Source organism: Sordaria macrospora, chromosome 6 (assembly GCF_033870435.1).
Source record: "Sordaria macrospora chromosome 6, complete sequence".
Classification (NCBI taxonomy): Eukaryota; Fungi; Ascomycota; class Sordariomycetes; order Sordariales; family Sordariaceae; genus Sordaria; species Sordaria macrospora.
This window is the reverse complement of record NC_089376.1, coordinates 1,915,381-1,941,936: the sequence shown is the minus strand read 5'-3', so window position 1 is coordinate 1,941,936 and position 26,556 is coordinate 1,915,381. Positions and strand designations below refer to the sequence as shown.

General features: G+C 53.6%; 8 protein-coding genes across 8 annotated transcripts; 5 read left to right on the top strand and 3 right to left on the bottom strand.

Moving 5' to 3' along the window:
* Positions 1-1,217: 1,217 nt before the first annotated feature.
* SMAC4_06420 (uncharacterized protein) lies at positions 1,218-4,639 on the bottom strand. The gene is made up of 2 exons (XM_003344717.2): positions 3,504-4,639; positions 1,218-3,416 (listed from the first exon to the last, which is right to left on the bottom strand). Exons 1-2 carry the CDS (start codon positions 4,017-4,019, stop codon positions 1,740-1,742), a joined length of 2,193 nt encoding a protein of 730 aa, XP_003344765.1. The 5' UTR covers positions 4,020-4,639; the 3' UTR covers positions 1,218-1,739.
* A 2,066-nt stretch (positions 4,640-6,705) lies between these two features.
* SMAC4_06419 (uncharacterized protein) lies at positions 6,706-9,514 on the top strand (the record flags this gene model as incomplete). The annotated part of the gene is made up of 2 exons (XM_003344716.2): positions 6,706-8,021; positions 8,078-9,514. The coding sequence occupies exons 1-2, from the start codon at positions 7,434-7,436 to the stop codon at positions 9,512-9,514; spliced, it is 2,025 nt and encodes a 674-aa protein (XP_003344764.1). The 5' UTR covers positions 6,706-7,433.
* Positions 9,515-10,821: 1,307 nt separating this feature from the next.
* Positions 10,822-12,194, top strand: SMAC4_06418 (uncharacterized protein). The gene is made up of 3 exons (XM_003344715.2): positions 10,822-11,188; positions 11,294-11,892; positions 11,973-12,194. Exons 1-3 carry the CDS (start codon positions 11,122-11,124, stop codon positions 12,093-12,095), a joined length of 789 nt encoding a protein of 262 aa, XP_003344763.1. The 5' UTR covers positions 10,822-11,121; the 3' UTR covers positions 12,096-12,194.
* Positions 12,195-12,269: 75 nt separating this feature from the next.
* SMAC4_06417 (uncharacterized protein) lies at positions 12,270-13,708 on the bottom strand (the record flags this gene model as incomplete). The annotated part of the gene is made up of 1 exon (XM_003344714.2): positions 12,270-13,708. The coding sequence occupies one exon, from the start codon at positions 13,706-13,708 to the stop codon at positions 12,359-12,361; it is 1,350 nt and encodes a 449-aa protein (XP_003344762.2). The 3' UTR covers positions 12,270-12,358.
* A 281-nt stretch (positions 13,709-13,989) lies between these two features.
* SMAC4_06416 (uncharacterized protein) lies at positions 13,990-18,245 on the top strand (the record flags this gene model as incomplete). The annotated part of the gene is made up of 3 exons (XM_003344713.2): positions 13,990-14,013; positions 14,119-17,770; positions 17,874-18,245. 3 exons carry the CDS (start codon positions 13,990-13,992, stop codon positions 18,026-18,028), a joined length of 3,831 nt encoding a protein of 1,276 aa, XP_003344761.2. The 3' UTR covers positions 18,029-18,245.
* Positions 18,246-18,402: 157 nt separating this feature from the next.
* On the bottom strand, positions 18,403-19,683 carry SMAC4_06415 (uncharacterized protein; the record flags this gene model as incomplete). The annotated part of the gene is made up of 1 exon (XM_003344712.1): positions 18,403-19,683. The coding sequence occupies one exon, from the start codon at positions 19,681-19,683 to the stop codon at positions 18,403-18,405; it is 1,281 nt and encodes a 426-aa protein (XP_003344760.1).
* Positions 19,684-20,303: 620 nt separating this feature from the next.
* Positions 20,304-23,225, top strand: SMAC4_06414 (uncharacterized protein). Its single transcript, XM_003344711.2, has 4 exons — positions 20,304-21,259; positions 21,325-22,006; positions 22,071-22,597; positions 22,660-23,225. The coding sequence occupies exons 1-4, from the start codon at positions 20,714-20,716 to the stop codon at positions 22,864-22,866; spliced, it is 1,962 nt and encodes a 653-aa protein (XP_003344759.1). The 5' UTR covers positions 20,304-20,713; the 3' UTR covers positions 22,867-23,225.
* A 299-nt stretch (positions 23,226-23,524) lies between these two features.
* SMAC4_06413 (uncharacterized protein) lies at positions 23,525-26,468 on the top strand. The gene is made up of 5 exons (XM_024655830.2): positions 23,525-24,409; positions 24,464-24,587; positions 24,646-25,113; positions 25,171-25,626; positions 25,860-26,468. Exons 1-5 carry the CDS (start codon positions 24,012-24,014, stop codon positions 26,421-26,423), a joined length of 2,010 nt encoding a protein of 669 aa, XP_024511655.2. The 5' UTR covers positions 23,525-24,011; the 3' UTR covers positions 26,424-26,468.
* Positions 26,469-26,556: the final 88 nt, after the last annotated feature.

Below are 26,556 nucleotides of genomic sequence, written 5' to 3'. Positions count from 1 at the left end.
CGAACGGCAGTCTGATCTGCTTAAGTGGGATAGTTGAAGGTGACGACTATCAGTGCTGTTCGGTGAAGCTAGAGAGTTCACAACAAGTATGTCTGCAATACTGGTCTCGGTGATAATAATCTATTAACTACTGTCGAACTATTTGACAATCTGAGTTATCCCGTAGTCCCTTTATACCTGCTCGCCCTCTGCGAGATATCTGTCTCCGGATGCTCGTGTCGAGCCCCATAGGTCTATCTAATGCGTGGTGGCTCACGATGCCCTCCTGGCTCACTGTGAGCTCGTTACACGGGTGAGCCCGTGCGTGTGCCTCTTTGTCCTTGTTGGCCTGGGAGGGTGACACGACCTAACTCGTTTAGGCCGGTTGTACTACCGGCGCTGTGGTTGGTCCGTGTATCCTCATAAGTTCGTAACATAATAGCTGTAATGGCAGCCTTGCAGTTGTGCCTCTCGACTGCTATCACAACTATATAAGACCACTTGAGCGACCGAATTGCCAGCTTCAGTTAGTTGTATCCTTTTGGAACATAGCCTAGTGATGTAGTGGTCCGCCAGCGCCGTGACAATAGCGATAGAAAGTAATAGCAATGGAAGGTAATGGTAATGGAAGGTAATAGTAATAAGACTATTGATACTAGAGATAATAATAGCAAACTTTATAAAGTAGGAAGGATGAAGGTGGGCGAATTAGGATAGAAGAATTAAAGTACTATAGTCTGGCTAGCTGAACGGTGGGGCACTAGAAACTACCCTTCTTCAAAAAAGCTACAGGTGGTATATATACTGTATTATATGCTTACAACTACACAGAAAAGATGTTTACCCGAACCTCAATCTCTAGAGATTATACGGTAAATAAAGCATGGATGTTGCGCTCAGGGATAAAAGAATTCGCAAGAGCACAGGGGCAGTAGGTAGAGACGAGACGAAGCTATAAGGTAAATGAAAGGCAAATCATGTCCATTGAAACTTGCGAGGGAATGTTCATAGGTTGTAAGGTTCAAGATATAAGATATGTTTTGCTCTTATAAGCTTTTTTAGCTGTATTTCGGAAGAGTGTCGATTGGGACAGTCGGGGTTTTGTTAGGAGCAGTGTGTTTTCCTCGCTGGCGACTATTCACAACATGACGATTTGGTAGTGACGAGCCAATGCCAATCCACAGTACCTGAAACGGAAGAGATGGCACAGCGCTGAGGGGCCTTTTTGTTTGATCAATAATGACACATTACTACTACAATATCTACTTTCTAATATGACGCTCAACCGATGCTATCCATCCCTTCTGGAAACTCCAAACACAGGTGCAAAGTACCAGTCCTTAATCCCAGAAGTTCCGCTCTTAGTAACGCCCAAGTATTGTAATAGCAAACCCCTGCAGATCCATCGAGTCCAAACCTGAGCCTAATATCCCGTGTGAATGTCTATCCGACCTGCCAATACGGTGTGTCCGTGACGCGTGACCTTCGCTCATGAAAGAAAAGGGAAAAAAAGAAACAGCAAAAGGACCGTGTCAAGAAAGAAATGGCAGAGAGGATGGGAATAAATGACAAAGAGGGTGGGAAGAAATGCAGCCAGGCTAGAACCAATGCTCTGTGTGCACTTGTAAGCCAGAACAGAGCCAGTATAAGGGTCCTAGCTAGGTATGGCCCGGCTTCTAAGACATGTCTGAAAAGAAGAAAGGTATACAACCTTCTTCTTGCCAAACGGAAGCCCTTCTTACCACACCACCTTTCATCATCTACTCCTCGCCGCCCTTAAGGTTCACCATACCCTGCCATTCTTCCTCAAGTCTCGATTTCTCCTTATCGGCACTCATCTCTCTCAGCCTGATCTCCTCCCCCTTGACCAGACTTCCGACTCCAGCCTCTCCGCTCGGACTCTTAAACGGGCATCTCTCCAACAGCGCATCGTCACCTCTGGTATGAGTCCTAGGGAAACCAAATCCGGTACCGCGTTTGAAACCGATAAACTGCTTGCCGCTCAACAGCTGCCAGACCATCCAATACACGTCCTCAAGGCACGGATCACCGAGATCTGACCATATGGGCGCCGGCTCACCGTAGTACCTCGGCGGGTCGTCGACCGACCAGTCAAACATGACTGGCATCGCACGGCAGCGTGTCTGCAGGGAATTGTTGTACTGCTTTTTCTCGTGCTCCGAAATGGCTGAACAGCTAAGGGGTAAATGGCCGTGATCAGCCTTCCACTTGGCTACGCGCTCCTCGAAGGGCGGGCAAACCCATCCGCCGTGACCGAGCAGGGTAGCGTGCCGCTGGGAAGAAGGGGGTCCGCTGAAGCCGTTGTCGTTTTGGGAATGCTCGGTGGAGACGGCGACGACGCGGACGGTGTAGATAGAGGAGCGCTTCTTGCGGGCGACAAAGGAACCGTCCAAATCGGGGGTGCAGAGGCGGTTGAGAGTGTCATGGCCTAAAGCAACGGAAGAGTGATGATGGTCCCGAGGGTTCTGGTTCTCCTTGGAGATTGAGGACTCGGCTGCTTGGTCCTCATCGCTGTCGGGCGAATATCTGATGGGAGAAGAGGGTGGGGAGGGTGAACGCGATGGAGTTCCAGGAATGACGATCTCGCTCAGGGTAGTGTCGCCTTCATAGTTCTCTCCTCCGCCGTTATCTCCGGCTTCGCCCACAATGTCATCGCTCATAATGGTGTCGCCCTCGTCATCGATGCTGTCAAAGCTGGTGCTATGCGGAACAAGGGGCTTGCTGCGAGGAATACCTGTGCCGATGGGACGATCAGGGTCGGGCTGGGGTGATCTTGAACTGAAGCGGTGCGGAAAACTTAGACGCGGTGATTGAAGAGCTTGAGCTGTTGATGGGCCGGCCACGATGCCCTGTTCAGACTTGGAGGTGGCTGTCTTTCTACCAGACAGCTTGAGCGGAGTCCAAAGAGAATTAGAAGGAGAGTTGACAGCGGCAGTAGGATCGCGGATGTCAGTGTCTTCGGATCCGACGTGGACATTCTTTGGGGTGGCATCTCCATCACCGCTGCTTGCAGACGACGAGGTGTTGGCAGGAGGAGTAGTCGGCAAAGGTCGGCACCTGTTCATATTAGTCAAGGCCAGCGTCGCATTGTCTTCGAGCTCCTCGTTGTCACGCTCCTCCGAGGGACTCCGAGGAAAACCAGAATGGGTGCCGGCAAGTGAGGAGAGGAGCAGCTTCTTTGGCTGGACAGCAGACACTCTACCGCTGTTTGAAGAAAGCGAGCGCTTATCCCCACCCTGGGTGGGAGTTTCCTTCACCATACCCATACCAATCCAGACTTCGTTAGGATTCATTCCCAAGTTGCGGATGACTTGGTCATCCTCACCAGAGATGTGTTTGATCTGAATTTCCATGTAATACTCTCGCTGGCCGTTGTCGGTATACAACCAGTCACCGAAGAACATGGCTTTTCCCCACTGTCAAGGTAGGATGTTAGCAGGTAATTCCAGATGGCCTAAGGCTGCGTGACAGCATAACCACGTTATATTATTTGTGGCACTTACCTCCACCTTGGAAGCCAGGCCATTACCCTCCTCGTATGCCCAATCCAGATGCATGATGCTCTGGTTCTCAACTTCTTCATAGAACATGATATCCTGGTGCTTCCTCTCAAGGAGGGTCATGACCTGTCTGAAATAGTAGCCACCCAGATCGGCGTTACTCTTGGGGCCCTTTGAGCGCAGGCTGATTGGAATCCTATTGCCGCCATCGCTGCCGGGGGTTTCCGCTCTGTACTCGTGATGTTCGATCTCGACAGAAGGTTGGGGAGCCGGAAGGCGGGTCATTCCAGTGTTGGCAAGCTCACTGTCGTCTCGGGTAGGTGAAGTGGGCGGCGCCGCGACAAATAGCTCGTCAACATCGACCCAGGCAGTATCTGAACCCTTAGTGTCCTTGACTTCGGCTTCATCGTCAGAATTGTCGCGAGGGGGCGGCGTCTGCTCTCTGGTGCGTGACCGCGGGACGCGAAGAGGTGTCACCTCTGCAGAATCCTTACTCTCCGATGCACGAGAGGACTCCATCACGACTTTGTTGTGTCTCCGGCGGCTTGGGGATTTTGAATATGTCAACTCCTTGAGGGTTTCCGTAGTGTGGTTAAGTTGCAATGTTGCGGGTCGATATCAGTCGAAAAAGTTTCGAAAAGGGTTGGTTTTGTGGCGGGGTAGTGAGGAAGACGCAAGCAAAGGCGGTCGATGGAAAGCTGGCGCAAACGTGGCAAACGCGGGCGCCTGGAGGTGAAGGGTGGCCCGCGTTTCCCTCAGTTTCCAGTCACCTAGGGAATGGCTCCGGGCGACTTGCAAGGTCCGTCAAATACCCCGTGCCGAACCATCGGCACGCTGACAGAGGACGCGGGTGACGCGGGTGACGCGGATGACACGACTAGACCTATTTGTTTATCTGTTTCCTCCCGCCCCAGATACCGTGTCTTGTTGTCGATGCTGGAAGTCTGATGCTGGCTGCAGAGCCGCAAGTCGAAGTTCACCCAGAAACTTTGGTAACTGTATTAACTCGTTTCGATTCCTCCGGACAGTTTACCTTTCGCATAATCTGATCCCTGATTTGGCTTGGATGTGAACTAACCAAGAAGATCCAGACCAAAGGTGAAGATGTTCAGAAACTTGTGCTTCCTGAAAATATTCCGCGAAGGTGGAGTTGCGGCATCAAGATGCGCATCCTTCACTCCCGAAATGTGCAGTTTTGAGTTTGCACATGGACGAGACTTCAGTGGCAACGATATGTATCAGCGAGAACAGCTAACACTAACTGGCCAAGTCAATAACATGTCCATTGATACTCTGATATGGTGGCGACGAATAAGAACATACCTGGGCTAACGGGGATGCGTCTAAGTGATGTTCTCTGTAAGAATATAGAGAGTAATGTTACTGAGATGAACTATTCGTCATATCCTCAACAGCGATGGGTTTGTCAGCTGTTCCAAAGAATGAAAAGCCAGGAGGCTCTATTGAAGAGTTTGGCATTGGAGCCCCAAGAACAACAAGTGGAAGTTGCACCCCGACCCAAAACCCAAACGCCGTTCTCCTCGCAAAGAGGAAGGTGCGGCTGGGATGGATATCAACCGAGACACCCTCCATGCCTATCTCGGCCTCTGCAGTTCGCACTTGCGTTTGAAGACCTCCATTGGTGTAGAGCTCTTTCCATTCCTCCCATGACTGACAAAGAGTGACGCAGCGTTCTTGCCGTTCAGTTACACCTCATTCGGACTCCATCGACGGTCACCAGGGGCAGCCAGAACTTTCACTTGATAAAGGTACCCTAGAGAACCGGAAGAGTGTCTGTTTTGTCGGGCATGTCTGAAAGTCCAACATCACATGTCGGCGCATTTGCAACACCAGGACTGTTTTATTTGGCAATTGCTCATGGACAGTTTGCTTCAAAAGAAAAAAAATGTCTGCATATGTGTTGTAAATAAAGTTGGAGACAACTGCCACCTCTCACGTTGAGAAACTGTATTGTCGGGAGATGCAGAGAAGGAAAAAGTCAGATGTATAGAGTAGGCAACCGGAAGACAAAGGAAGTAAAGGAACCAGATAGTCTCGCAGAAACGTCTCGTATAAAACCTAGCAGACCCACGAAGAGCACCGTACTATCCCATGGCGTTCTAGTACAAATGCTGCATTGACCACGATGGGCTGGACGTCTGAGCGTAAGGCATGAAGGACACTTGACACCGACCACACAGAACGGAGTCATGACTCCCTAACCTTCCACTTGGCAGGCAAGGCAGGAAAATTAGCATTGGAAGTGAGTGTGTGTGCATCATGAAACGGTTCAACCAGGAACGAAACAAGCTGGAGGCGGTAGTTTACTTGGAACTTTGAGTTGGCCCTGGAACGCTTCAGCGCGATGGAGCATCGAGGGAAGTGGTGACGGTGTGGGACAGGTCATGACGGAATGGATGACCTATATTTGTTAGGAGATACATTATGATCCTTTTGGTCGAGGTCGCCTCCCGGTCCGCTATCCTAGTTGTCTCCCGTCCTGAGCGTCGTCGGGGTCCTACGAAGGTCGTTGACGTTGACGTTGACGTTGACGTTGACGTTGACGACGAGGCGAAATCGGGCGGGGCCCTGTCCGCGACTTGGCACGCCGCTGACTGGTCCACGCCGCGGCTCAAACGAGAGACAACAAAGCCTAGAACTCCGGGGGCCCACGACCTGTTGGAGATGTTTGGAGATCGGCTGGCCGCTGTGATAGGGCGCGTTAACATCTGATAGGCTCGTCCTGGTCCCTACGGGGCTTAACGGTACCGTCACTAACGACTGTCACCCAATGTCACCGAAAGTTTGAAGGGAACACGGCCCCACGGCGGGGTAGCGCCGTTCCATGTTCGGCCTCCTCGAGGTCTCCCGCTGAAATCTGGAATTCGGGTGAGACGAAGGTCTGAATCAGCGAACGGACAACCGCCGCGAATGCATGGATCCTCCCAAAAATAATGAGATCGCCCAAACAAACGGCGAACGACTCCGTCCTTGCCGTCGCGCTGGAATACCTTACCTCTTATGTGTTCGTGTACGAAGCCGTATTGCCCACATACCGGTACCTCTTAAGGTAGGTCCCCTCAGCTCCCGTCTGCTGGTCGGGTAGGTCAGGTAGGTGGCCAGTGCCTGCCCGTGCCAATGCCAATTGACTGTATGGATGCTGCAGTGAGATGTTGAAAGAAATAAAAAACCAAAAAAACCGAAACCACAATACCTGTGGAACCGCCCCCCGTATCGTAACTTTCTTCGCGTCCTTCTCTGCCGTTCTCCATCGTCCTACCTACTTTTCCTCCCTTTCTCCTAACCCACCTCCCCCCCTCTCTTTTCCTTCTCCCTCTTCTCACTCCCTCCCCCCCGTCAACCGCATTCGCACCGCCTTTGCCAATTCCTTCCCTGAGGGTGCTTCTCTTCTCCATCGTTCCCGTTCCTGAATTCGGTCGATTTTATTCTTCTTGGATCTCCACCACGGCGTGTGCCCTTTGTTCCCTCGCCGTCGTCCAAAGCAACATCGCATTGTTTGTCCCATCGTCACGGTCTCCCTTCGTTGGCAACCTGCGATTCAAGATCTGATATCTTCCGCCTCCCGCCCCCGTCCCTGAGTCGCTTTCCCAAACACCAACCACCTAGGACTCAGCAAACAAGCGTCGCTTTGTGTTGCATCTGCTAGTCGAGTTTCTACCTTTGCGCAATCACCATTGTTGTGTTGCGCCAGACCGATACTCTTCCCCCACTCCGCCACCCTTCGCCAACACTCAACCAAAGCTTACGAGCTTCGCCTCTCGCAGCTTCGACATCAAGCGTGACCACTTCGAAAAAGGTCCGCCTCTTGCTCGCAGCGACGACTCCAGTCCCCCGGGAAAAAGGAGCCAGGTAACGAAACGAAAACCCACACCGCTTTCTGCACACCGCGATCACCTGTGACTTTCGCTAGTCATGGCCAGTCCGTTGCAGTTCGCCTACCGAACCCAGAAGGCCATCGGCGTCTTTGATGCCGACCCTGTCTACGAAGCCCTTCCTGGATTCACCAAGCCCGCCGAAGGGAATCTCCGGTGCTGTGTCTACTCGGGATGCGGCCGCTACTTTGCCTACGCCACTAACGAGGGCGTCGTCATCGTCGACGCGTCCGTCGGCCACGTCTTGACTTCGCTGCCCATCACTACCGTCTACGATCTCAGCTTCTCCCCCCACGGTACCTACTTGAGCACCTGGGAACGCCCCGCCAAGGATGAGAATGGCGATGCGACCAAGAACCTCAAGATCTGGCGCACCATCGAGGAGCTCGCCGATGATGCCGAGAAGCAGCCCATTGGCAAGTTCGTCCAAAAGTCTGCTAACGGCTGGAACCTGCAGTACACGGAGGACGAGCGTTTCTGCGCGCGCATCGTCACCAACGAGGTCCAGTTCTACCAGAGCGACGATCTCGGTACCGTGTGGAACAAGCTGCGCGTTGAGGGTGTCTCCGACTTTGCCCTCGCGCCCGGCAAGAACCAGAACGTTGCCGTCTTTGTTCCTGAGCGCAAGGTATGTGTTCTCCGCGCGAAATTGCACTTGGATCTTTATTTAACTCTTGGTTACAGGGACACCCCGCCTCCGTCAAGGTCTTCAACGTTCCCCAGTTCACCAGTCCGATTTCGCAAAAGACTTTCTTCAAGGCCGACAAGGTCCAGCTCAAGTGGAACCAGCTCGGAACTGCTCTGATTGTGCTGGCGCAAACAGAGGTTGACAAGTCCAACAAGAGCTACTACGGCGAGACCAACATGTACCTCCTGAGCGCCAACGGCTCGTTCGACGCTCGCGTCACTCTTGACAAGGAGGGCCCTATCCACGACGTGTCGTGGTCTCCCAACTCAAAGGAGTTCGGTGTTGTGTACGGCTACATGCCCGCGAAGACCACCATCTTCAACCATCGTGCCGTCGCCACCCACTCCTTCCCTCTTGGTCCCCGTAACACCATCATCTTCTCGCCTACTGGCCGGTTCGCCTTGGTTGCCGGTTTCGGTAACTTGGCTGGTCAAATCGATGTTTACGACCTCGAGAAGGATTACCGCAAGATCACTACCATTGAAAGCGGCAACCCTAGTGTCTGCACTTGGTCTCCCGACAGCCGTTACATCTTGACGGCCACCACTTCTCCCCGTCTTCGTGTCGATAACGGCATCAAGCTCTGGCACGTTGGTGGCGGCATCATGTATAACGAGGACATGGTTGAGTTGTACAACGTCATCTGGCGCCCTGTTCCTGCTGCCAGCCTTCCCAACGTTGACCCGCTGCACCCCATTCCCACTCCTCACCCTTCGGCTTTGGCCTACCTTGGTACTGTCAAGACGCCTTCCAAGCCTGTCGGTGCTTACCGCCCGCCCGGCGCCCGCGGTTCTTCCACTCCTCTTCACTTCAAGCGTGAGGATGAGGGAGGTGCTGCTCACTCGGTTAGCAACGGCGTGCCTCAGGTCGGTCCTAATGGGTTCGGCCGCCCGCGCCGTCAGATCCCTGGCGCCGAGTTTGCCGAGCCGGCGAAACCTTCTGTTCCTGGCGCCGTTGTGGACGATGAGAACTTGTCCAAGACTGCCCTGAAGAACAAGAAGAAGCGCAACAAGAAGACCAAGGAGGCGGGTGAGGGCGCGACTACTCCTAATGAGGGTGGTCTGGCCCCTCCCCGCGAGTCTGGCGACGGCCGCAGCCCCGATCGCAGCCACCAGCGTCACCACTCGCGCAGCCAGTCGCGCAGCAACAACCTGGCTGTCCGCACCCAGAACAACCACCGCAGCCGCTCGAACGTGCGCCAGTCTCCTGCTCCTGCTCAGCAGGTTGCCCCGGTCGTTGACGCCGCCACAGCGGCTGCCCAGAGCGCCAATGCCAAGAAGATCAGGTCTCTCCAGAAGAAGATCCGTGCCATTGAGGACCTCGAGATGAGGCATGCTGGTGGCGAGAAGCTGGAGGATACCCAGCTGAAGAAGATCGCCACCAAGTCCTCCGTGATTAAGGAGCTGGAGGCTCTGGAAAAGGAGGGTCACTAAGCGTAGGATGTCTTGTGTCGGGAGATAGAAGGTTGAGGGACGGATGGGATTAGAGTAGTGGTTATCAAGTTGGGTAGTTGAGAGTTGCCTTGCGGAACTCAAAATACGTGTTTTGCTACGGTCTCCTTCGCTCGATTGCCCAGCATATGTGAGCTTCGAGGCCAGTGCTGTGTGGTGGCCATGACGATGATGTTGCCAGAAATGTGCTGTTCAGTTTCCTTCGTCCCAAGTGGAGCTATGTTGACGATCCAGGTCAAGTCAGTCTGGTGTATGTTGTTAGCTGTCATGCGGGTTCAACAAACGAAAATGCTGAGATGGAAAAGACTACGAAGCAAAAATGCCTGGAAAATATTCGATTTCCACAAAAGGGAAGGCCTTGGTGATTAAGACAGCTAGAGAAAAATTTGACAAGACGAACACATCGCGGGGATAGAACTGAGACCAGCTCTATGTCGTGTCTGTGATAACTGGCGCCTTCCTCGAGTCCTAACAACCTGGAGGCGTCGTGGAACAGATTTTGATACATGATGTAGCGTGCACACCTCCATCAAAGGGACCGACATGACCGTTCATTGATGTTTTAGAGCGAGTGACACACGGAGAGCACGTTCAACGGTTGCATTTCGCGTTTCCTGTTTGCGCGCGAATACAACAGGCGAAGAACGTTCAAGTCATCGTCAGGCTACGGGTATTCATCAAGACAATGTGCATTCTTCAGGCGACCGGCTCATTTGGTTTGCCATGGGCACAAATCGCATATAACGACATGCGCGACTGATAACGTGAGGCAGGCAAGTCAATGGCAAAGGAGCATATACCCTCAAATAACGAAGAGTATTGTTTGTGTCAAAATGTCCCAGGCAAAATATTTCTCTACTCCTCGACAGAGAACAAAGGTAGAGGGTAAGAGCTTGAAGTAAATCTCTTCTATCCTCCGCTTTCCCCTCCAGAATGTCATTGCAGTAGACGGAAACCGGAGTGAATACGAAGGAACATATGTTTTATGTGTTGTTGAAGAGAAAAAAGGAAAAGAAAAAGAAGATTCCCAAAATTTTGGGCCACGGGACAGACTTTTAAAGTAAACGCAAGCCACTCTTTGTGCCTTTGCGGGTGGGGTGCACTGCCTCATGCAAGAATTGAGCCACAAACTGGAAACGGGGCTCTTGAAGTTGCAGTGGAGTAAGACCCCGATAAGCGGGATAGCCAATAATGGATTGCCGGTTAGGTGGTTGGCGTAAGCGTGCGGTCGCACTCAGTCTATCGCATGTACTCTCGTACCTGCCTAATGCGGGGCATCTGCTCAACTGCTAGCCTGCCAGAGTCCGAGGGGGTGGATGCGGGCTGTTCCAGGAAGTCCCCATTAACTTTCTGCGACTTAACTCGAGGAAAAGGCCGTGCCGTCGTTGTGTTGCATCCATCATTGTTGTTGTAAAACTCATACTCGACTTCCTGTTCTAGTCTTTTACATCGGCTAGATATTTCTCTGCGACTCATCGATCTATTCAAGCGAAAGTCGATAAATACCCCACGACACACTCGACCGGAAAACCGTCGATCACAACTCTCAAACTCAAACCAACCAACGCCCAAAACCCAAAATAGACAAAATGGCAGGCGGTGCTGGCCCGGCTGGTCGTGGACGCGGCGGCAAGTTCAAGAAGTACACTCGTGGAGGTATGTTTTCTGGAAACACAAGGTCTGCCGCGGCAGTACTCTTCTCTACCCAAACCTCTGCAAAACCGGTCTAGATGCTAACCATCAACCCCCTTCCCCTTCTAGGTGGTCACCATTTCTCCCGCGATCTTCGCCCTCTCGACGCTGATGGTAACGAAATCGGCATGTGGGGCGCCGGCGCCAAGAAGAACGACTCCGAGTCCGAGGAGGAGTCTTCGGAGGAGGAGTCTTCGGAGGACGAGGCTGGTCCCTCCGGCAGCAAGGCCCCCAAGGCCGAGCTGACCCGTGAGGAGCTCAAGGCGCAAAAGAAGGCTCGCAAGGAAGCCGCCATCGCCCGCGCCAAGGCTGCCGCCGTGCAGGTCGGCGACTTGCCCCCCAGCGATTCCGAGGAGGAGAGCGAAGATGATGCGCCCATGCCCGCCAACCCCAACCACTCCAAGGCTGCGCGCAAGCAGACCCAGAAGCCCGCCGCCCCCAAGGCTGCGGCGGAATCGGATGACGAGCCTACCGCCGGTGTTAAGAAGCTCAGCATAGCGGACTCGGCTCCGGGCAACAGGAAGGAGCGCGAGGCGGCTGCGGCGGCGGCGGCGAAGGAGAGGTATCAGAAGCTGCATGAGGCCGGTAAGACGGATCAGGCCAAGGCCGATCTCGCCAGGTTGAAGCTCATTCGTGAGAAGAGAGAACAGGAGGCTGCTAGGAAGCAGGTACGTGGCATATCTTCGGTTGATCCCATTGAAGTGCATGAGACCCCGAACACGATTCTAATGGATTTTGAATTTATTAGGCCGAGAAGGAAGAGCGCGAAGCCCAGGAGAAGCTCAAGAGGGAACAATTCGAGGCTAAGGAGGCCAAGAGGCGCGAGGCCGCCCTTGGTCCCCAGAAGAAGGCTAAGAGCAGCAAGAAATAAAGGCAACGAGGGTGGAACCTTGATTTCTCTTTTTGCTTTCTCTGGTCATTTTTATTTTTCTATAGACCGCGGCGAATATGCAGCGGTAATTATTTGGGTTCTTCCGGTACCTTTTATTCTCCAGCCGTGTATACCTGTATATGCATTATCATCTATGTGTTGCCCGTGAAATATGTGCCTATTCCGGTCAACTCAGCCGGTGTGTATATGTCGTTGCCTTCTTCCCTCCACATTTTTTCATCTTCGCTTTCGAACATGGGTCATTATATCCCGACTGAAGGATCCGACCCGACAGCCTCCTTCCAGAACTCGTCAAAGTCAACCCCGTTCTCCTTGAACAGATCCCTAATCTTCTGCGCCACCTCGAGCTGCCTCTCCTGCGTAAAACCGCCCTGCTGGGTCTCAAACTGAATGACCTCGATCCAGCGATAGAAAAGGTTCTCCTTTCCAACAGCCGCCAGCGCATCGCGGAACGCAAACACCTGTCTCCTGCGCTCATCCTCCTGCGCACTCTCCCCGGAAGCATTCATATCAATCGCAATCCACCCAAACTTGTCGTGGTGGCAAAGCACCAGCGTCCTGAAGGCGTCCAGGGGAATATCCTTCTTATCCACCAACGCAGTCGCCTTGACCATGGCCTTCCAGTCCAAATCCCAGTCGCCGTTCATGGTCAGATATCCCGTCTTCTCCTGCAGCAGCATGGGGCTCGTCGCGTTGCGGACCATGCCCCACAGAATGCTGCGCGCCTCGTTACCCTGCGGCTTCTCCGAAAAGATGTCCACCCCATAAACCTGCGTGTCCCACGAGCGCGAGCGGCGCACGTAAATCTCCTTGTCGCGGAACCCGACCGCTGTCCGCCACGACACGGGGCTGCCGTGCTTGCGCCCGAACACGAACTCGATGGGCCACGGCCAGACGAACACGGCCAGCAAAAAGTCGAACAGGAAAGTGAGCGTGCGGCGGCCAGCCACCATGAAAAATTGTCGGTAGGTCAGGTCGGCCATGCGGATCGTCGTCGAGTTTTCGTAGCCCAAGAACGAAGAGCTGAGGAGCTCAACGTAGTAGGGGATGATGTACCACATGCGCCACAGGAACATGGCGAAGACGAAGGCGTTAAGCAGGATCGGCACCGAGAAGATCTTACGCTTGAACGAGGCCGGCTTCTGGTCGACGTGCGAGATGTACACGTGTTTCTTGGAGAGCGACGAGGTGAAGGGCTTGAGCGAATCGGGAGCGACGCGGAAGGGTTTGGGCGGCTCGAGAGCACCACTCCCCCCTCCGGAGGAGGAGCTGCTCTTTGCGCCTTTGCTGGTTTTCTTGGGCGCCATGCTTTGGGTTTGGCGTGAGGATGGGAAGCCGATATGAGAAGAAAAGAAGACGGTGAAGGAATGAAGAAAAAGGGAAAGTTGACAACCTGACTTCGTTGAGAACAAGTGTCGGGGCGGCCAAATTTCTGGAGAGTGGCCGAAAGGGTCCACGTCAGGGGAAAGCTTCGACGGTACGTACCTGTCTTGTTTGTAAGCCCCTGACGCTACCTTTGGTCCAAGGTACCGCAAGAACCCTAACCCGCCTGCTGTGTTTGCCTGCCGGACATTGACCCCTCGCAGGGGCATTACACTGTACATACTGCAGCAGTTGCAGCTGCCTCTACAGTACGTTACGATGGAGCTGTCTTATCTTATCAGTCAGCCGGGTACCCACTTTAATTATGTAGCGCTGTGCTGCAGCACCAGTACGAATGGAAGCTTTGGCGGATTGAAGTGCGGGACGAAACGGATCGCCCGTGTAAGATAGTACAATGCAAAATCCCAACCTTGGCTTGTCGCGCCAGGCTCCTGTTCTAAGTTTTCTCTCTGTTCCTGCTGGGGCAAACTATGCCCTGTGATAAAACAAGATGATGAGGGGCGGATTGTTGCAGGTAAGTTGCTGACTCCCATGCGCGCATTGCTTAATGACGACGTAGAGCAGGTCAGTCCAAGTCAATGGTTAGCTAACGTGGAGACCATCATTCTGGAAATAATAGAAGCAGGGCACTTCCTCTGTGTGTCTGCTCTGCCGCCACAGATGGCAACTTCGCCAGCAATATCAACAACGAATCCAGCCGAATACCCGCCGCGTATACTCTTCGTGGGACGATAAACCTAGCTGGGGTACCCAACAACAGCCCGTAACACCAGGCGCTGGAGGAGATGGAGGAGGGCAAGGAGGAGGAGGAGGAGGAGGAGGATGGGGTGGTTCCTGGAAACCGGCCACCCAAACGACACCCGGAACGGGAACGGCACAGAGTCAACCCAAGCCCGCCAACCCTAACGCTGGCTTGCTTCCTCACGAGATCGCCGCCAGAGAGCGCCTGCTGAAAATGGCTGCAGCCGCTGTGGCTCCTAAGCCCGCTCCTCCTAGGCCCGCTCCTCAGCCCGCTCGAAAACTAGCACCAGAGCCTTTCATACGCGCCCCGAGTGACCGCCCGGTGCGCCGGCTACCTGAAGGTCAACAGAACGAGTACAAGGGGGTTGCGCCGCAGAAGGAACAGCAGGGACCTGTAGTGCGCAGGATGCTCTTGCGTCCGAAACAACCAGGTCAAGAGCTTACCAGAGACACGCCAGGACCCAAAACCGAGGGTGAAACTCAAAAAGCTGGGACTCCGGTCCGCACGGTATCAGCGCCTCTTGGTATAAGACGTTTTCCGGCACAGGCGCCTAAGCCTCAAGAAACTCCGAAGCCATCAACTTCCAGTCAAACCACTCCTAGCGAACCAATTCCCAGCCGACCAGCACAGGGACCAACAGCTCAAAGTCAACCCACTGTCAGCAGCCTATTGAGCCTCTCCAACAGGACATCACCAAAGCCGGCTCAAACCAGCCAAGCTAGTGAACAAGTTGATGGGACTTCAGGGAAAAGCGATTGGGATGCTTTGGAAGCCGCCAGTGCAGCGCCCAGCAAACCTATTGAACCGGCCGGTGGAGGATGGGGAACGAGCAGTTGGGGAACAAGTAGTTGGGGCGCCTCTTCAGCCGCTAATCAGCCAACCAGCCAACCCCAGACACAACAGCTCCTTCCCCACGAGATAGCAGCCAGGGCTCGGTTGCAGCAAAGACATGCTCAGAACCAGCCTCAGACCCCTGCAAAGAATCTGAGAAGCCTTGCTGATGGTCTTTTTGCCCATGATAGACAGACGGGTCAATTCTCGGCCAAGGATCTACGGAAACGTCAAGAAACGGGTTCTCTGAAGGACAACTTGCAGAATGCCGAGGAAGAGGAGCGCCGTGCGGACAATACAGACGCATGGGATGACATATTTGCCGCTCAGCCTCCTGCTCCTTCACCGCCCAGAACTTCAGCTCGTGAGGTTTACCAGTCAATCTCATCCAAGTTTGCACCTCCACCAGATTCAAGTTCTCCGCGTGAAACTGAAAGGCAATGGTCGGGGCTCGTCCGCCGTACAAGCATTCCACATCAGGGAACCTTCAACAATTTTTCTGATAATAACGCTTTTGTCAAGTCTGCCCCCCCATCTCAGGAAGAACGACGTCCGGGGCCCAGAGATAGTGCCGACTTTATGAAGCAGGCTGAAGATCGATATGTAACCAGGCCAGCACAATCCGGGGAGACTTCCGAGAGGACTCAAGAAGCTACTGAGGCGTTCAAGAAGCAGATGTCAGATGGGTGGGATTGGGCTGACGACTACGGAAGAAAGCCTAAGGAGAACGCAGGACAGAAGCTGGAGCACCAAGACTTTGAAAGGCCTCGAAACAAGCTGGAGCACCAAGACTTTGAAAAGCCCAGAGGCAGGGATAACGCAAGACAGGCAAGAGACGATAGGGTTGCGCTGGAAGAGATACCGATTCCTTCGCGGTATATCAAGGAGGAAAAGAAGCCCAAGAAGAAGGGAGGCAGGCGGAACGATTACAAGGAAGACGACGATTTCGATGATATGGCGTACGAGTATAAGCGTCGTGAAAGGTTGGCCAGGAAGGCCGAGAAGGAAAGGCTCCAGTTTGAGGAGACTGGCCCTATCCCCATTCTCCTTCCCGAGTTCATTAGCGTTGCCAACCTCGGCACGGCCCTTGGCGTGAAGACAGACCTGTTCATCTCCCAACTGGGTGAGCTCGGGTTCGAGGATATCGCCAAGGATAGCATCATGACCGGCGAGACGGCCGCCTTGGTTGCCCAAGAGTACGGCTTCGACCCAACAGTTGATGCTGGTGAGGATGAGGACTTGAAGCCACGCCCTCCTCCTGAGGACATGTCTACCGTACCCTTACGGCCACCGGTTGTTACTATCATGGGCCACGTCGACCACGGTAAGACCACTTTGCTCGATTTCCTGCGGAAGTCTTCCATCGCAGCCGGTGAGCACGGTGGTATTACCCAGCACATTGGTGCCTTCTCCGTGGCGATGTCCTCAGGTAAGCAAATCACCTTCCTGGATACCCCTGGTCACGCTGCTTTCCTGTCCATGAGACAGCGTGGCGCCAACGTCACCGACATTGTCATCCTGGTCGTCGCCGCCGACGACAGTGTCAAGCCACAGACCATCGAGGCCATCAAGCATGCCCGCACCGCCAAGGTGCCCATGATTGTGGCCATCAACAAGATCGACAAGGATCAAGCCAACGTCGAGCGCGTCAAGTCCGACTTGGCCGCCAACGGCGTCGAGATCGAGGACTACGGCGGTGATGTCCAGGTTGTCTGCGTCAGTGGCAAGACCGGTCAAGGCATGGACGATCTCGAGGACAACATCCTTACCCTGTCCGAGATGCTCGATATCCGCGCCGAGCCCGATGGCATGGCCGAGGGCTGGGTTCTCGAGTCTAGCATCAAGCCCATCGGTCGCGTGGCCACCGTGCTCGTCAAGCGTGGCACCCTTCGTCCCGGCGACTTCATCGTCGCCGGCCGTGTCTTCGCCAAGGTGCGCAGTCTACGCAACGAAGCGGGCGTTGAGATCGAAGAGGCGCCCCCAGGAACAGCCGTCGAGATTCTTGGCTGGAAGGAGCCGCCCGAGGCGGGCGACATGGTCCTCCAGGCGCCCGACGAAGACAAGGCCAAGATCGCGGTGCATTACCGCATCGAGCAGAAGGAGCGCGAGGAGGCCATGGAGCAGATTACGGAGATGGAGCGGGTCAGGCGCGAGCGCGATGCCGAGCGGATCGCAGCCGAAGCCGGGACCGAGGAGGCGGCGGCGGATGAGAAGCCAGACGGGCCCAAGACCATCAACTTCACTGTCAAGGGCGACGTGCATGGTTCGGTCGAGGCCGTGTGCGCGTCGATTCTTGAGATCGGCAGCAACGAGGTGCGTCCCCGCGTGCTGCTGTCGAGCCCGGGCCAGATCACCGAGTCGGACGTCGAGCACGCTGCGGTTTCGGGCAGCACGATTATCAACTTCAACAACCCGATCCCGGGCCACATCAAGCGCTTGGCTATCGAGAACAAGGTCAAGATCATGGACCACAACATCATCTACAACCTGACAGAGGAGGTGCGGCAGATCCTGAGCGAATCTTTGGCCCCCACGATCTCGTACAAGGTGATTGGCGAGGCCGAGATCGCGCAGGTGTTTGCTATTAATATCAAGGGACGCAAGTACAAGAATGTTGCGGGTGTCAAGGTCAGGAACGGAGCGGTGTCGAGGAATGCACGGGTGAGGTTGCAGAGGAAGGGAGAGGTTGTTTATGATGGTGAGTGTTTTTGTCTTTTTTTTCCATTTTTTCCCTCCCTTCCCCCGCTTCTTTCTTTTCCCTTTTCGGTTGGGCAATTACTAACAATGATAAAACAAAACAGGTACCATCAGCTCAGTCAAGCACGGTAAGAAGGAGGTTACGGAGATGCGCAAGGGTACCGAGTGTGGTCTTGAGTTTGGTGACGAGTTTGATGATATCAGGGAAGGCGATCTTATCCAGGTCGTGGAGGAGATTGTGGAGAAGAGGCATCTGTAAAGGAACTGGATTGTTCCTTTTTGTAACACCATACACACTACACTACACTACACGACTGTACAAATTACCGGGGATATCAAAAAGATTGGGCACTTGTAGGGAAAAGTCAAAAGATGGATGGGTGATGGCGGATATATAGTCATTGCATATATCAGCAGCTACTGGGGTAGATATTTGTAGACATGATAGAACCACATCAACAGTCTGGCGTGTGTGCGAACTGATCAAAGGTTTGAAGACAACTGAGCATGGTAGTTAAATTGGATGAATTCATGATGTTAAGATGTAATGCATTTGTGGTCCATACTGTTCGGTCTCATCAAATAAACTTACGAGCAAGTGATAAACCCTCCTTGGCCCATTCCTTTTTCCTCTTATCTTCCTCCCTTGGGCGCAGATATGGAAGCAGACGAGAACGTGCCTGTCAGTGTAGCCCGCGACCGCTCCTTCTCCAACTTCTGCAGCCCTATCCTATCGGTCACGGGCGTGGCCGCAATGATGTTGTCAAACTCGTCATCTTCCTCCCCGTTGTCCGAGTCCGGCTCGGCATCTGAATCCGGCTTGTACTGTCCCTGGGGTCGAGTAATGGTCTCCACCGTCTTCTTGGGCGGTTCGGGGTTGGCAAACGATTTGGAAGCGAGGATCTTGCGGCGGATGGCCTCCATTTCGGCTTCGTCGTCGCTGTCGTCGGATATGGCGAAGGGGTCCCTGTCTTCCTCTTCCTCTTCTGACTCCTCCTCGGCTGGTTGTTTCTGTTTAGGTGGTGGCTTGGTGCCGAGGTAGATACCGTCTACGCTGTCATTTTCGTCGTCGCTACCGGCTTCCTCGTCATCGCTGTCTTCCTCCTCGTCATCGTCGTCTTCATCCTCCTCGTCCGAGTCGTCCATGACCGGTCTCCGATTCGTGTTTCCAGTCGTCCAGATATCATCCGCCTCGACGTCTCTGCTCTCCGTATACTCCTTCTCCAGCCTCTCCCTCCACGCCTGCTCCGCCTGCTTGATCTCGTCCTCGTCCTTGCAGGCCGAGTAGATCTTGAACAGCTTCGAGTTGATATCCAGGAACGCCCTGCCGTACGAAAATGGCGCCAGAATCTCCTCCGCCCACTCCAGATGCCCGCAAATCGCAAACGCCGCCGCCAGCGCCTCCACGCAGTTCAGCCGGAACGGCTTGCCGTAGTTGACCGTGTTGGCAGCCACCAGGTACGGCAGCAACCGCTCGCACTTGCCGCCCACCCGCCTCCAGTCCACCTCCTTGGTGCGCGCCCAACTGCACTCCACCACCGCGGCGCCATACTGCTCCAGCAGCTCCTTGTCCGCGGGCGAGACGACCTTCTTGCCGTTGGGGGTGATGATGACGCCCGAGTGGCGCTGGCCCATGTGCAGCTCGCGCATGAGGCCGAGCTTCATCAGCTTCTTGCCGGAGCATCGCTTCGGGTCGCAGTGGCCCAGGTCCCAGCAGGCAGCTTTGAACGGGGGGCGATAGGGGCGCGAGGAAGTGGAGGGGTCGTGAGGGTTGGCGGTGGTGTCTTCGCCGCCGCTGTTGTTGCCGTCTTGAGCAGAGGCTTTGCCGGCGCGCGGGTTGTTGCGGGGAGGGTGTCGGCCGTAACCGCCTTTGCCGCCGCGGGAGGAGAAGCCGTCCTTCTTGTGGCGGACCATGGTGATGGTGATGATGATGAAGATCTGAGTTTCGTGTGTATGGTGTGTTTTCAAGGACGAGGCTTGCAGTTGATCGAGCTTTTTATGTCGCAATCGGTAGGTTCTGACACGAGCACTGCCCTGTTGTGGAAAGGGAAAAAATTGGGTAAGTGGCGGGTGTCTGCGGATATGTACGTGTTATATGCTGGACCCCCCGAATTGGTTGCGCTGTGTTAAGTTCGAAGTGGCAGATGGCGAAAAAGTTATCAATACAGTTGAAGACCTTGACGACATCGATTTGGGGTCATGCAGGTGGGTTGGTGGGGTCCGCTGCGGACCTTAATGATTGACATCTTCCCCGAATTCATGCAATTCACCGGTTGCTGCGCGATGGACAAATCCGCAGGCGTCTGTCACGGTGGCGCCTCCGCGGCGCTTGTCGAGCTGACGGAAATGAAATAGAGGGTATTTTTCATTTACGAGAGATGTATGCACGTATCGAAATATGGCCAAATGGGTGTACGGCTCCACTTGCCCGTCCCTTTGCGCCCCAACAACGGCAGGCAACAGGCCCAACCCATCCACAGCGCTGAGAGGGGTCCACGAGTCTAAGCTCCCATCCCCTGGCAGCAGCCTGGCTCCCAGGCCTCCTCCTTCCATCACTGCAGCCAGCGATCCGATGGACAATCCCGTCATTTGTTGTCCAGAAGTTCGGATCGAATCATACCATCCACTCTGTCTTTTCTGTATTTCCGTAACCGTAGTATACGTATCTCACTCGAACACCAGCACAACACCTTACTCTTGCTCCGAGTACCAACCAGAGGTCAATCCCAACGGCAATCCCGGAACAGAGCTTCACTATAGAATACGACACCTTTATAGAGCTTGACCGACCGAGGCTTGGGTCCTGGCCGCCAACTTCCTTTGTCCCAGGCGATTCCCGCCAAGCTGCGCAATCTGGCCCCAATACCTCGTCCATCTCTTATAGTCTCGTCAATCTCGTCAGCAACCCAATCTCCTCCTCAGACTCTCCGATACCCCCGGCAACATGGAGGCGGCGTCTGCCCGCTACGCCACGCGTGACCGGTGGGCCGAGATGGGCCGCCCGGCACCGTCCCAGCTTCAGCGCTTCATCACGGCCGCCTGCAGTCCCGACAACTACGAGCCCAACTTGGCCCTGAACCTCGAGATCGCCGACCTGATCAACTCCAAAAAGGGTTCCGCCCCTCGAGAGGCCTCGGTGGCCATCGTCAATTACATCAACAACCGCAATCCCAACGTCTCTCTGCTTGCCCTCAACCTGCTCGACATCTGCGTCAAGAACTGCGGCTACCCTTTCCACCTACAGATCAGCACAAAGGAGTTCCTCAATGAGCTGGTACGCCGCTTTCCCGAGCGGCCCCCGATCCGGCCCACCCGCGTTCAGCTCAAAATCCTCGAGGCCATTGAAGAATGGCGCTGTACGATTTGCGAGACGAGCAGGTACAAGGAGGACTTGGGCTTCATCAGGGACATGCACCGCTTGCTGAGTTATAAGGGGTACACCTTCCCGGAAGTTAGAAGGGAGGATGCAGCTGTGCTTAACCCGAGTGATGTAAGTCTTCCCTTCCTTATCCCCCTTGTGCCAGTATTGAAGCATGTCTAATTTTCATGTTACAGAACCTTAAATCCGTCGAGGAGATGGAAGCGGAGGAACGCGAGGCGCAATCTGCCAAGCTGCAGGAGCTCATCCGTCGAGGTACTCCCGAGGATCTCCAGGAGGCTAATCGACTCATGAAGGTTATGGCTGGCTATGACACGAGATCCAAGGTCGATTACCGCGCCAAGGCCGCCGAGGATGTGGGGAAGATTCAACAAAAAGCGAGACTCCTCGAGGAGAGGCTAGAAGCCTTCAAACCCGGTGACAAGATCGTGGACGGCGACGTCTTCTCCGAGCTTGCCGCCGCCCTGTCTAGCGCCCAGCCAAAGATTCAGAAAATGTGCGAGGAAGAGTCGGACGACCATGAAGCAGTCGCAAAGCTTCTCGAAATCAACGACAGCATACACCGAACTGTAGAGAGGTATAGGTTGCTGAAGAGGGGCGACCTAGAAGGTGCCAAGGCGTTGGCAAGTGGCGCGCCGGTTACGAGCACAAGCAACGGCAGTGGTAGTGGCAAGAGTGCGGCGCAAGAGTTGTCGCTTATTGATTTTGATGCTGAGCCGAGTGAAGGAGACTCAGCAAGCCAGACGGCATCTCAGGGAGGAAACAGTCTCGAAAACGACTTGCTTGGTTTGTCATTGGGGGGAACCAGCTCATTCGGTCAAGGAGGCGGCATTGCACTTGGGTTCGGTGCCAACACTAGTACGTCAACTCGTTGCTATACTTGCAGAATCGTAAGGGAGACTGTTACTAACGCTCACCACAGACATTCCTGGACCGGCACTGCTCTCGTCCACTACGCAAAACAGCACCGCCAGGGGCCCCTCCCCTCAGTCTGGCCCGTCCTCTCTCAACAACTTCAACTCATTTTCATCGCCAGCTGCTTCCCAATCAAGCACTCCCAAACCTCCCGCGTATATGGCATCCGCCTTTGCCGCGCCAGCTGAGTCGTCAAAAGCGTCCAACGACCCATTTTCTGCTTTAGCCTCTCTCTCCTCTTCGTCTACGCCAGTGCCAGCGCCAGCGTCAGCCCCAGCACCAGCCCCAGCACCAGCTGCTACCAGCAACGACGATGACGAGTGGTCTTTCTCCTCGGCACTGCCCCCTGAGACGGCACCAGCCCAACCAAAGGAGCACAGGGCCGTTGTCTCTAACACTGCGGTCAGGATTGACATGGTGGCTGTCAGATCTCTGTCAAACGGCCCATCTCCAGCCATTTCTATGCAATTTGCTTTCAGCAACAATACAGCGCAACCCATCACAGAGATACACTTCCAGTTGGCTGTTACCAAGGTAAGCTTACTTGCATCATGTATCTTCTGTTAATAGAGATGCTGACCAAGCGGCCCAAACAGGGATATGAATTGCAACTCCAGCCTCAGACAGGACGTACCCTTTCCCCTAAGCAGAGCCGGGGCATTACTCAGTCAGTCAACGTATGGTACACCGCGGACAAGACCAAGAAGGTAGAGAGCGTGAAGCTCAGGTGGAGGGTATCATACAAGGTTGGGGCAGAAGCAAAGGCCGAGATGGGCGAGATCCCTGAGTTCAGCTTGGCATAGGGAAAGACTTTGGTCAGTATGAGGGCCAGAAGAACGAGGAAGAGGTTGAGTGCATGTTTACGTCCAAAATACATAGTAGTACGAGTAGTATGGGGCCAATTAATATGTAGTGATATGATGGCCGGCAAGGGAAGCAGGGAGATGTGGTAGACATTTTCGTTCACTGGGAGCTGATCGGCTGATGAAAGAAAAGAGAAGGAGGGACATACCCGCCCATACGCAACTTCCTTGTTCGTTTCGTTCTTCGTTCGGTGGAAGGCTCCTACTTCACACTTCATTACTCTTTCCTTTGATGCGTGCGACCAACATACCTACACAGGCACTCCTCAGTCACGCCACCTTTTTAGATCGTACTTACCAACTCGGAACAAGGTTCGTGATTCCTCCTTCCAGTCACTTCTCACTTCTCATTTTTTGGGGGCTCCCCCAGTTGGGACACCAAACTCCTCATCCTTTATTTGCCAACTTTTCCCGAAGCACAACCTCACAGCCACCTTACCCTCCACTCCTAGAACTCTAGCCGAATCATTTTTCTTTGCTCAACCCCTCAGCGGCGGTCTGTTGCGAATCCTTTTCGATCTTCGTCCATCATTTTGTAGCATTTCACAATCAGCCGCCAAATATTTGTCATCCACCACCCGAGTAGAGACTTGGTTCACGGTATTCAGCTTACATTATTGACAAGCTTTCCATGAGCGATCACTCTCCTAAAGCACGAACTTTGAAGCATGATTGCCCCGACTGATCCTCGTCCCCATCTGTCTCTTGTTGAAACTCCCCTAGCCCACTTCTTTGTCATTTGCATGCTCATTATGAAACCCTCCCAAAATCCCGACGAACTCCTCAAAGCCATGGAGCAACACCACGAACTATATATCGCCAATCTTCGGCTCCTTCATGACCTCACCCTAAGGAACAACTCCCCTTCCGTTCTCCCTCGAAGCAGTGGCATCGAACGCTCACGCAACCACGACAGCCCTCCACCGACGCCACCTAGAGGCTCAGGTTTCTCCCACGACAGTCTTTCTTGGTACACATTCGGTTCCAACCGTTGTTAGCGTCAAACGAACGAGCTGCATACCTCGAGACCATATCACTTTCCTACCGAAGTGGCTTTCAATAGCCGAGCATCGCGGGCTCCATCAATGGCCGACAACGAGAGTGATGATCTTCTGAGCCATTCTCTTTGCACGATCAAGCCAATCGAGCAGGAGTCATTTACAGACCAGGATTTGAGAAATCATCTTGAATCAGTCAACGACACCACCTGGGCCAGGGATACCAAGCTGCAGGATCAATGGCGCGATGAGTACATCACCGCCCCGGATCAGTTTTTGGAGCTTTGGGATGGAAGGGATGACGGCGCGCACAAAAATGCAACATATGAGGTATATGAGATAACCGGGAGTGGTGAGCAGAAATGCATTCCCGTCGCCAAGCATAAGGAGAACGGAGAAGACTCTCAGCAATCCCTCAGCGTCAAGAGCGTCTGGGATACCCTCAAAGAGGTGAACAAAAATGGAGAGGCGGTCGGAAGAATAATGTGAGTGAAGCTTACTATTGCGGAAGTTTGAAGCTCTTGTTAACAGTTTCCAAGTATTCTTCAAGAGGTTCCCCCCCTTGTACTCGGGGCGGTTCACATGACGTTGAAGAAACATTTTGACATGGATGAGCTACTCCAACATCTCATTTACAAGGACGGAAACAATGGGATGACCAAAGTCGGTAACATCATCATCCAGTCACCTCATGGATGCTAACAGAACATACCAAATCTAGGCTTATATGGATCGAAGTACCGAATCAACCCCGTTAAGGCAAAGAACGTTCTTCTTCGTGTTCAAGTACTATACAGTTGTCAACGAGAACAAGTGCACTCCTGCACCGTGGCAAAGTCATGATAGACGCCCAGCTGACCGAAAATGTCCCGATCACGTCGACATCGCAGAGTGCAGCTCAATCCTGGCATTGTCACTCGGCGGTGATCCGATCAAACGGTACCGGGCAAAGGTGAAGAAAAGAGATACCAAGGACCATGTGGTTTTTGACACTTCGGCGCCGTGGCAACTCCTCAGTATCCAGTGCTTCCCAGATGACGAGCACACAATGAGGACTAGCGAGGGGTTGAAACGACCGTTTTGCAATGGCCCATTTGCGTTTCTGGATAGTTTGGCCCTGGAATACCATGATGCTGTTACAAGATACAGTCAGATCAACGACGAGGTGACCAAGTTGATCACACCGCCGGTAAGAGTGCTACCACATGGAGAACCCAGGGGGTATCAACTGACGCATTGATCACAGAGCGATTTCATGTTCAACTCTGAGCTTCGAGACGGTCTCCTCTTTGAAGACGAAGATTTTTCGTATTCCCGCCGTTACTTTTGGGCATACAACACCCTCGGTGTGATCAATGTGGGAATCGACTCGATGATATCAGCCTACCAGGAAACATTTACCAATGATTTCTGGAAAGGGAAGCTCGTGAAGCTTTGGGCGCACCCAGATCCGGACTCGAGTGATGGTGAAGCTTATGCTAAATGCATGGGCGTCCTCAGACATGAGCTGGATAGAGAAGTGAACAATTTGGAGAAGGTGCGAGAAAAGAATAAGAAAACGCAAGATGAGATAGCTTCGCTGAGGGACCAACTTTTCAGCGGGAGCAGTGTTAAGGAGTCCAGGAGGGCTATTGAGCAGGGAGACAACATCAAAATCCTTACCGTGGTGTCGATGCTCTTTCTGCCTTTGACCTTTGTTACTGTGAGTCAGGAGTCAGCCTCCCCTATTCTTTTCTGATCCTACATTGTTGCCACTTCATTTTACCGCATGTTCATTATTTCATTTTCGTCGTGTTACCACCGTACGCCTGTACTCTACCAGTTTTCTTTTTCCCCAGCCCCTCACATCTGCCCTTTCCATGCCCGAGAAACCTATCCATTCGTAATGGATCGAAATCCTACGCATGCCCAGGGGAATCTCTAACACAGTCTCAGTCCGTTTTCGGTATCACCACTCTCGAGATATCGGTCGACGATTGGCGGTTTTCCGTTACTCTAATTACTGTTTGCATTCCCTTCTTCATGGTCATCTTTGCCCTCCAGACTCGTTGGGGGATGAAAAAAGCCAAGAAGTGGGGGAACAAGATTGAAGGATATACCAGTGGATTATTTGGTAAGCCGCCCTCGACGAACGCATGGCAGACGACTGGTGACTACGGCAAACTGAGGGACCACTCGTCCAGGGCAAATGGAAACGAGGACTTAGGTGAGAGGCGAGGAGATCGGAAAAGGCCTGGCCTCAAAGACAAAAGAACATACTCTGTGTCTTCGTCAAAGTTATCAGCCGGGTCTGTCGCAAAGAGAGGAGGGTCCCGGCATGGTCTACTTCCTCAACATCAGATCCGTGGAGGAGGACCACGGACGATGATGGAACGGATGGGAGGGTTTTGCGCCTTGATGATAAACATGAATCGCTGGAATTTGTTCAGATGGTGGAGGAACAAAGGAAAGATCGAGGATCCGGCTGCAAGTGATGAAGCGAGGATCGAGCAGGTGTAGCTGTTCGCTCGAAAATCTAACGCTTCGATAGACAAAAACTTGGGTGGGTGTCGAGACATGCATATGAGATTGTGTTCTTTTCTTGCTTTGTCTGTTGTTGTCCTAGATATAGTGCGAGTGAATATCCATATCG